Source organism: Musa acuminata, chromosome BXJ3-5, assembly GCF_036884655.1.
Source record: "Musa acuminata AAA Group cultivar baxijiao chromosome BXJ3-5, Cavendish_Baxijiao_AAA, whole genome shotgun sequence".
Lineage (NCBI taxonomy): Eukaryota > Viridiplantae > Streptophyta > Magnoliopsida > Zingiberales > Musaceae > Musa > Musa acuminata.
In genome coordinates, this window is record NC_088353.1 from 1719891 (window position 1) to 1730394 (window position 10504).

At 39.4% G+C, this 10504-nt stretch overlaps 1 protein-coding gene across 1 annotated transcript; it reads right to left on the minus strand.

The window, feature by feature from the left end:
• Positions 1 to 263: 263 nt before the first annotated feature.
• Positions 264 to 5259, minus strand: LOC103983520 (uncharacterized). Its single transcript, XM_009400729.3, has 4 exons — positions 4654 to 5259; positions 3170 to 3319; positions 2146 to 2811; positions 264 to 1771 (listed from the first exon to the last, which is right to left on the minus strand). The coding sequence occupies exons 1-4, from the start codon at positions 4984 to 4986 to the stop codon at positions 704 to 706; spliced, it is 2217 nt and encodes a 738-aa protein (XP_009399004.2). The 5' UTR covers positions 4987 to 5259; the 3' UTR covers positions 264 to 703.
• Positions 5260 to 10504: the final 5245 nt, after the last annotated feature.

Consider the following 10504-nt stretch of genomic DNA (forward strand, 5'->3'; position numbering starts at 1 on the left):
TTGCAGCCCATTAAAAACAAAAAAAGAAAAAGAAGTGAATAAGGGAAAAGGTAATGGCATCAATTTAGTGAGCTCTAAGGCAAGGGAAGAAAAAAGAGGCAACAACCATTGACAACTACAAATCTCAAGGCAAATTGTGAGCATTGTATGACAGTACATACTGCTTCAAAAGAATTGCTTGTTTGATCTTCGTTCAAACAAAAACCAAGCATTTCATAAACTATAAAACAATTATGAAAACAAGGAGTTAGAAAAAGGAGAAGTATCAGCAAAATAATCATTCATCATTTATGTATTTATGTAGTTCATCATAACCATACAATACAGATCCATTCCTCGATACAAGAAGAGTGAACAGCATGTAGAAAACAAGGCTCCAGTGGGCATCAACCAAAATCAAAGTAGCCATATAGGTGGAGTGGAACATTAGTTAAACTATGACTGTTCATTAGGTACTAATTGCTACCATGAGCATACCATAAGAACACGTTCATACACACCATTGAATGCAACTTTACCAGGGGCTGGAAGCAGCAGTCACTATCGTTAGTCGAGGTTTAGAGAAAGAAAGTTTGATCGATTCTTCTTGATGGGATCTCTATTTGCCTTCACCCATCAAAGTCAAATAAGCAGACCTATGTAATACCGAAGATGAGAGAAAAAAAGAGAGCCAGAATCACAGTCAGCCCTCGCATCATAGATTCTATGCAACCAGAACTGCAGGTGTGGATGTAAATGCTACTGCTGGTTCGATCAGCCATGATAATTCAGGGACAGCATTTGCTGCTGAGGATAGATTGGACAAACTAAGCTCATCGGATGATTCTGTGTAGTGGAACTCGATCTGAAGGCGGTGATGCAGAGGAGTGGAAGATACCCGTCCTTTCTTGATATCAGCTTGCAGTTCCCTGATTGGAATTGCTGCTAAGAAACTCTTGATATACTCCTTGCATGACTCCTTTCCCATAAACACAAGGTCCCCCTCCACAGCATTTCCTTTTTCCTGTTTCAAGTTACCAGCGACACCGTGTCCTACTGCTGTGGCCTCACCGTTAACAGTCTTGCTGTCACTAGGAACCTTATGAATGGATGTGCTGTCATCAAACTTTAGTATGTATGCCTGTTGGCACCCCTCGTAGAGCCGCTCGCCAAGTGTGTCTAATATATAGTAAGCATCATGTTCAACCTTGAGGACGAAGAAGTGATCATTCCAACTTACTATATAAAGCATAGGCCTTCCATCACTCGAGCATTCTGACCGGCTGATCTCATCCCAGATGCCGTCGAAGGACATAGCTCCATGTAAGAAGTCAAAGCCACTGTTTCTGTCAGGGGTATCAGGATGAAAGAACCCAATGAAAGATTTACTTGGAACGACAGAAATTGGTCGAATCTTAGCTTGAAGAACTGTCTCAAGGTCAAAGTGTTTGTCAGGAAAATGTTCCTGATATGCCTGGTTCTCGCAAAGGTTTCTCCACTCAAGAGAGCCGTCTCGGATAAGGCTATCGAACTGGGACTTGATAGGCATCATATCCTGGTTCCTGTGAAACCAGTCAGCAATGACAGCGACAAGAGCAGTGCATGCACTCTCACCACAGGCGCGTTCACTCCTCTGATCAATGGATGCAAAGAAGACCTGAGTGACAAGCTTCATGTGCCCATCGCGACTCACAAACTCCTTTGTTTCCCAGTTGCCTATGACAAAGCAGTCATCACCAAAATCAGATACTGATGATCGGTTCAAAGGACTATCATCATCCCCTTCGCGCCTCTGCAAGCAAATCATGTAAACATTTTTAGTTTCCCTTACAAATAGGTTACGAAATCAAAACTAAAAAACCAATGTAGAACATTTTAGCCAGTAAACAATCCAAATAACATTCAATGACCGTCCCACATCCGGGGGGAACTCTAAAAGCCAATTATGACCACGAGACAATCTATAGGCAGACCACTGGACCAAGAAAAAATGATTGCTACTTAACGGAAATGAATAGTATGGTAAACCATCTAAAGCTCTTATTCATCAAGAATGGATAGACAGATCAGCCTATATTAGTACCAAATAAGAAAATCAATATATCTATCGATCAAGATAAAAAGAATTTATGGAAAATAAACCAAGAAAATCAGTGAGAAGCATACGCCTGCAAGAGATTCATCAGAAGAACTCAGCTGCCGCCGATCATAGTCAATGTCATCACCTCCCTCTTCATATGCTTTCTTTAGCAATGGCTCTCCTTTAGGCTTAGGTGATCTAAAACTCAACTTCCTCTTTTTCCAAGGAAGAATCCTCCTCTTTAACACAGAAAGGTCAGGAACAAATAACATTGTGTCCTCCACATGCGAACAGCCAACATCTGATCTTCGATGATTGTAGCAGACCAGATCTTCATAAACTCCATTATATATCCTCGTCCCATTTCCAATTTTATTAACAGATTGTAACGTACCATAGCTGAAATTGAATGACTTCCTCATACTAGAATCCTCTTCAGTGTCTTCTACTTCATCAAGATCATCATCAGGGGAGTCTAAATCAGAAGGATAGGTATATTCTGCATCATCACTCCTAGCAGAGCACTTTCCCTCGCTACCATCATCATCTTGGCATGTCTTTTTAGTCTTCAGGGTTGACACAAACTCAGTCAAAATTTTCACCTTCCTCAATCCGGCTTTAAGAGCAGATAGCTCATCTTTCTCAGACGGAAGAACATCTCCAAAGGGAGGTGATAAGGGAGAAGTCAACGACCTCTGTATCATATCAGAAGAAAACTGGGAACTTCTCAATTCCAATATACTTAGAGCCAGCTGCAAAATGAACAACTTCACAAGTCACATTCTTAAGTTTGCCAAAATTCTCCTGACTAGGAGAAAAAAATAAATACAGGACACAAAAATTAGGACTTAGGGAAAGAAGAAATCAGATGGGCATGGGCGTGCTGAGGAAATTGTTTCATGAGAATGGATAAACAAAAACACCACCATTCCCAACATTTATTGGTGAATAAAAAGAAAAGAAATATCCAGGATATTGGCCATCTAGCCTTACAAGGTAAAGCTGCATATATCTCCCGTGTTGGCGAGAGCACAGACTGAGACACAATGTACGACATAATTCTAACTTAATGTCATCAAGCATCAAAATCTAAGAAGTTTGTCAACATACATAAAGTGAGAGATGAGATTCAGTGACACCAGGAAGCAGCAATGGAAGGTTGAGCTCAGTCTCTTGTTCAGCAGTGGATGTGAATTCCACTATGTTTAGTGAAGCCATTCCAAGAACAGATTCCTTGTTCTTGGCACCATGGTTCAAACCCTAAATCAGAACAAAATCAGTTTAGCTCTTCCACACAAAATTCAACTGAACTTTTAATAAAAATAGACATCCCAAAAATGAAACCATCACAGTCATACACAAAGCAGAAGAGAGAAAAAACAGTAATAAACTGAAAAGTAAAGCAGGTCTATATGCCATCAAGTAAAAGAACTGCATATCCTCCCTTCCAAAATGGCAACAATGAATCAGAGCAAGTCAGAAAGTAAGTTAGCTTAATCACTTTGAAAGTAAATTGAATGAAGATATTAGCAGGTTAGACAACTTTGGTAGCTTTGAACTAAAATGGCAATAAAAAAAATGAAAAATGGCAAAAACCTTAATTCTCAATTCAAATAAAAAAAACTAATATTAGAGAGTACAAGCTGTTGGTGGATATAGATAGCTATTAGGCCAAACCGAAAACTAACTAAATAGAAACAGTTGATCTTTTTTTCACAAAGCAACGGCCGATCTCGAGCTGTAAGATGCAATTAGAAATCCAACAACAGGTGAAACTTGACAAAGACAACTAATTAAAAGATTCATCAGGTTTCTAAATAACTGATCAATAAGTAGAGAACAATCAACACTAAGGAATTAATAATTCATAAAATACAAAAGATATTTAAACCGAACAGGATAAATTTTTTCGTGATGTTAGAGCTGCCCTGACACTCATAAACCCATGTGAAAAAGAAATAGAAGGCATGATCACACAAAAAATTTCTTGTTTCTCTAACATATACATGGAGGATTCCTTAGTTAAAAAAGAAAAGAAGATTTTTTTTAAAAGAATATTATGAAAAGGAAGTAAGATAAAGAAAAAACTTTCTCGGGTAAAAAAAAGGAAAAGGGAAGAAAATGATTAAAGAAAATAAGAACAATAAACTAGTACACAACACCTAAAAGGCATGTCCAATATAAAGCTAGTCATTAGGTATTAGATATTACAAAGTTGTAAACGCATGCGACGGGGAGAATGGAGGAAGCAAGAAATAGAATCCCCATATGAAGGAATCGATTGTCTTTGATGATTTCAACACAACACGAAAAACGATGGCCCATAGGACACATCACAACCTCCACTAAAAATCATCCAAAAGCAAGTTTTTAACAGCCTATTATCAAACCATATAGAAGGTTTAAGGACCAGCATTAATTTCAACAAAATTCGCCTAATGATGTAACCCAGAAACAAAGTATCAGTGAGGAAGAACCCCGGTAAAAGAACAGTAAAAACTACCAATTTGTTGAGATAACAGTGCAAGAAAACAACAGTAGATGAAAAACGAACGGGGAATCAGAGAACTGCAAGGGCCCATTTTTTGACTCACATTGAGCACGATAAATGTGATCTCCCATGGCTGGAACGAGCTCTCCTTGTGAGGAGTCAGGGTACAGACGGTCTCAAATCCCTCATTCCACTCCACAAGACCCCCATCCCCCACCTCCTCCTCCCTCGTCCGGTTCCTCCTCGCCGTCCTCCTCAGCGAGCTCAGTGCCAACTTCGGCCCCTTCCACCTCACCTCCACAGCCACCTTCCTCCCCGTCCCCGCTGCCTCATCCCCACCGCTCACCCCTTCAACCCTCCTCACGACGAGCCTAACCCGAAACTTCTTCGATAATAGCGGCGGCCATGGCCGCCACCGCATCATCCTCGACACCATCCCCGGCGCTAATCCAACCGCTTCGGAGCCCAACACGTGAACTGCCACCAGAAGCCAATCTCACGGACGGAACGCCCGAGAAAACCCCCCGGATCACCGGAGGAACGCCGAATCTCCACCGAGATGAGCCCAAATACCTCGAGAAAAACCACGCCTTTCCGCTAAAACCGATGAAGGATGGAAAATTCGATAGGTTTTGAATGAAAAAGGAAGGGTTTTGGCGGAGATTCAAGGATAGATCCAGGGAAGGAGGGGGAAGAGTGAAGAAGAACAGCGAACATACAATGGGATACAGACTTGATCCATGGGGGGAAATATATATAAGCCGCGTTCGCCGTCACGCTGTCGTTAACAGTTTTCTGTGATTTCTTATGCAGGTCGTATAACGGCTCTTCGACTTAACGGTAACGGTGAATGCGGACAACGTCGTCTATAAAGCCATAATAATAATAATAATATAATAATAATATTTATTTACATTCGATATTATATATATATATATATATATATATCGGGGACGATCCAATTAGTTTCCACCCGAGATAAAAATAAGTTGATAGATAATGTAAAAATTTGACCATCCCTAGGGTGATAAATCAATCGAAAAATGATATAACTATTCTTATTATAATCGATGATATGATTATGACACAAATATGTATATCCTTCTTGTTCTCTATATTGTCACTTGTGATGATGTCTCTATACGATGTCGATAATATAAATTTTATCCTCATCAAACATATCTATTTGAATGCAAACTATTAAAAATTATATAAAATTAAGATGGATGAAAATCATTACCCTTATCTCATCTCGATTTAAATCATTTTTTTATTCGAATCATAATAATCTAAATTATTTAAAAAATAATAATTTTATTATCATACCAAGATTTATTTTTTATATGAAATATTATCATTAAATAAGATAAGAAGAGAGATCATGTCCAATGTCTATGAGCTTTCTTCATGCAGGATAAACTTGAGGAACATGTTGGCCATCATCCCCATACCTTCATGATTCAGAGGTTGACATATGGAGGACTGCTTCATCAAGCAATGGAAGCAGTGCACATCCTTCACAGGACGCTGCAATGGCATTCGTCAACGGTTCGGTTTTGAGGGGAACACCAACGAAAGGTGGAGAGCTTCTGCCATGGCTCCTTTAATTTCCACTGCTGCAACAAGTGACAGACAAGATGATTCAGCTTCCTTGACTTTTTACTGGTGCTGTTGGGCTGCCACTGTGCACTTCATCTGCATCTTCTCGGATGTCTGTCACCACTGAAAGATATCAGCACAAGAATTGCAGCTGAATCTGATAACATGATCCTACGAGACGTCTAGTTTTAATGCCTGTGCTGGTACGGTGGCAGCATCATCCTTCTATGAACCTTGATGTGATTCATGGTATCATCTGACTTGATATGATATCTGATCCATTAACGCTATTGAAGTAAAATACTCGACCACAAATTAGTCTAAGGCTTCATCCATTTTCGATAAATAATTAAATTAAGATATTATAATCTCTATCTTTGTACAGTTTAAACTTTTTAGTAAGATTTTTTTTTTCTCATCGTCAACATAGGAACGATGTTTGTATCGTAATATGAATCATGCTAAATCGTCTGTGTTTGTTTTATGTTTTTATCATTTGATTTTAGTATCGACTTCGTCGAAGAAAAAGTTCATTTGTGAAGCTTAAGTGTTAGCAATGCACACAAGAACAAGTAGATCTACATTCAAATTTGTGCTTCTTGACAAGTCCATTATTTTTAGGTGCCATGGGGAACAAGGTTTCCTTTCTCCTGTACTAACTCACTCCAGGAGAGCATGTATCTCTAGAAGGAAGAGAAGGAGTCCTTACAGCTTCCACAACCACATGAACATGTTTTGGCAATATGCTGCTCTCTGACATGATGGCCACAGGTGAAGCATGTCAAAGTCTCCACAGCTTTGGTGTGCACACTTATGAAAGAGAAGTCCTCATTTTGGTGGCATTGACAAAGGATATGCTCATATGATGACATGTTATGTGCACCTTGAAGAAGCTTTCAGCTTACCTGTGGCTGTGCCAATTGCTTTGCCATGAAACAAAGATGTATGGTAGCAGATTTGAGTACCTAATGTGCATCACTAGATGAAAGGCTGCTTTAGTAATGAAAAATTAGTGGCCACTCTTTTTCATGCCTAAACCATTGAGAAAATTATCATACAAAGATTGAAAAAAATAGATGCAATTATTTGTGGTCTGGCATTTGCTCAAGTTAATGTACTCAAGTAATGTGTCATCATATGTTTTGGTACTTATCCCATTCCTATAGCACCTTCAAGTGTCTTTCTCCCAACCACTCTTTTTAGTATTTATTTAGAGTAATGGAAGGTGAACAGGTTGAAACCTCATTGATTGATTCATGAATATTGGGACCACAATGATTGTGATTCTTGGCATCAAATGTTGTCATGGTTGTGGGAATAATTGGTCTGAATTCTTAAGGTTTATCATGTGAAGTGCCATAATAGGTGGAATGTAGAGAAACACTTGATCCTTGTTTCTTTATCATAAAGTTAAAGAAGAGGCAATGTGGCAACTCCTTGTTAGATATTGATCTCTCATGAGCAAGTTGTCATTCAGAAACAGGTTATCAGGAGGAGGTGAATAAAAGATCTGAATCCTTATCAGGTTCAATGAGCTGAAGCAAACCATGAAAACCACCTGATTTTGAAATGAAATCAACAAGTCCTCTCAATTGGACCTTTTATCAGGATTTTTACTGTCAGATCATTATTTGCAGTTCTCCTCGTTGCTCAAAATTATGCATTTGGTCTGCAGTTTTATGTCTGCTACATGTACTTTTTTGGGAGAGATAAAATTATTGTATGCACTTGACATCAGATTTTTTTTTTCTTATAATCATGAGAGAAAAGAGAAATCTTTGTTCCATAAAAACATTTATTTAATATGACAATATCAGTTGATTTGATGCTGTTTGAATTTGGAAGACTATAAGTCGGTGTTTGCTGTGCAACAAAGTATATTTAATCAACTCAATGTATTTAGAAAAGTACCAACCCCACTAACTCATCCCGCCACCTAAGCAAAAGTATGGAAGCTCTCACTAACTCCCTATAGCCGACTAACAGGAGATCGGCCCATGATCCCTGCCTACTTCGACTTCCCAAAGAGACTATGCAAGAATTACTCATCGCTGACACCACGACTGAAGAAAAGGCCACTCCCTCGTATTAATGGTCGGTGACATAGTTCGCCTCCCCCACAACCCTCTTTCAAATTATTGAAAGAGAGACCACTCCCTATCTGACTCAAAGCAGCAAAAAAATCGAACAGGAAATGCCATCCCAATGACCCAATGTTGACGCTGACTTTGGGATGACGTGATAGCAAGCCAATAAGTCACCTCCAATAATAGCACCTAACGAGCAGGGTACGAGGGACGGTTATCAATCCCTATCCTCGCCGCCAGGAGCCTAGGTATAAAAACTAGGTCCCATGCCAAACAGGGGCAAACGAGTGAACACCACACTCTCCTAAATATAACTAACTCACTTCTTTCTCATGCCTCTAACTTAATTGTCGGAGAGGTCATGTCGGGACCTCCCCTTGGCGTTGACGTATCGTGCAGGATCACTTGCGCATATGAGGAGGCGTTGCGAGATGACTCCCCTGTAGGAAAAGTAGTCAGTCTTCCCATATCAGTTCGCTCACTCCACGGACAGGAAGCTCTCTATGCTCATGCCTCAGGCTAGCTCTCCATAGTAATTCTCTGTCATACGCCAACTCTCCACAATAGTTCTCTCCGTTAACTCTCCGGGAAGGACCCGCACTTTCGACGTTGAACCAAGCCAAACCGACTCATCAATCAATCAACGGTCTCAGTGTAATAATGACCGGTAACAAAACTTCCAATTAGTTTTGCTGTGGAACATTGAGCTTGGCAACAATAATATAGCACAAATCTACTGCTTGTCTAACTTCATTCATTCTACAAATAACAACACTTAAAACTTGTTTTGTGATGCAACATTGATCTCAGAAATCAGCAGTAGTAGCTCAACTTGGCTGAGATATATCATTATAGAACATTTTCTTTGCCTAATTTCCCTAATTCAAGTTAAACAAGGAGAAACATAATCCATACAACAACAAAAGGAAAGGCAATTGTCCAGAGAACCAAACAACAAGATTGTGTGTGTGTGTCTGATGCTTTGTGTGAAATGTCTGAGTTGACCAAGGTCTTGATGGCATAGGTTTGGCCAGTGATCTCAGCCCCCCACAGATGTGAAACAACACACCAACAATTGGCAAAGGATCTGTGAGCCACTCCAAGGCCAAGATCAAGAGGACCAGAGAAAGGTCTCCCAATTGCAGATATCACTACTTAGTCTTATCTCCTGATTTAGTCACTTATTTTGAGTGGGGTGGCAGTTTCCTATTGTTAGTGACAATGATGTGCCAAGTTATCAAAAAAGAAACCTTTTGACTATTTTTCTTGGTCCAAATCTTCAGCAACATGATGAGATATCCATGAATCATCAAAGCACAAACTATACTTTCCATGCTACCTAGTTGTGAGGACAACTCAACTAGAGAATGCTAGAACAACTGTCAAAATCTTTAGCACTATGATGTGATCATCCAGTAAGTCAACTGGCATCCAACTTTTTTTATGAGTAATAAAACAGTAAACATTGTGTTAGAATAGGAACAGATAAGATCATCTAATTGCACTTTCAATAATGCAGAGTCTCCAGAGCATCCATAATCACAACTTCAATTGATATTTGAGAATATTTATATATACAATTTTAATCCGAAAGCAAAGAGACTATTTCTGTGACTCGATCGATTAGTTCACAAAAAAGTAATCTTATTATGGTGTCAAGGTCGATCTCATCACCTGTAATGCTTAAACTCTATTTTTCGAGTTCTTTAATTTCTTTACTTTTGCAGGGATATATTGAAGAAGATGATAAATACAAAAAATTAGATTTAAGATAAATGAAATTTCTGTTTTCCAAGAACCAAAGGACAGAACAAAGGTGAAGGACAGCCACTAAAACAGAGGGCAAGTGGGCAGTCCAAAGATACAAACAGAGAGGCAATGAGAGACCCACTTGAAGCAGCCTCAAGGCAGAAGCAAGTGGTGAGGGCAGCAGCCATGACCCCCACAAGAGAACACAACCCTTGGCCCACAAGATTCAGAATGTGAAGAACATGGAAAGGAGCAACAAGGGAATTGAAGTTGGACAAATTGAGATGCCTTCCTCCATGGGAGACACACAGAACAGTGTTAGCCTTGGACTGGGGTCCCAAGTTGCCAGTAGTTCTATATCTCTGTCCTCATGTCTGAATTCATTAATAAGATAAAGCCAGCTATCAAATGCATGGCTTTGACCTATCAAAAGAACTTGACTGTTCATAAACTTGGTAAGTGGATGAGTCATCATTTGTAATAAATGCATAGTTGCTACAGCCTTTTATAAAAGCTTCA

What these genes read in the sequence shown, in the direction of transcription:
- LOC103983520 (XM_009400729.3), bottom strand. Translation starts at nt 4,986, where the DNA reads ATGGTGTCGAGGATGATGCGGTGGCGGCCATGGCCGCCGCTATTATCG. An exon ending in AATCTCATCTCTCACTTTAT is followed by an intron (nt 2,812 to 3,169) that starts GTATGTTGACAA and finishes TTCATTTTGCAG; the next exon opens with CTGGCTCTAAGTATATTGGA. An exon ending in CTGATGAATCTCTTGCAGGC is followed by an intron (nt 1,772 to 2,145) that starts GTATGCTTCTCA and finishes ATTTGCTTGCAG; the next exon opens with AGGCGCGAAGGGGATGATGA.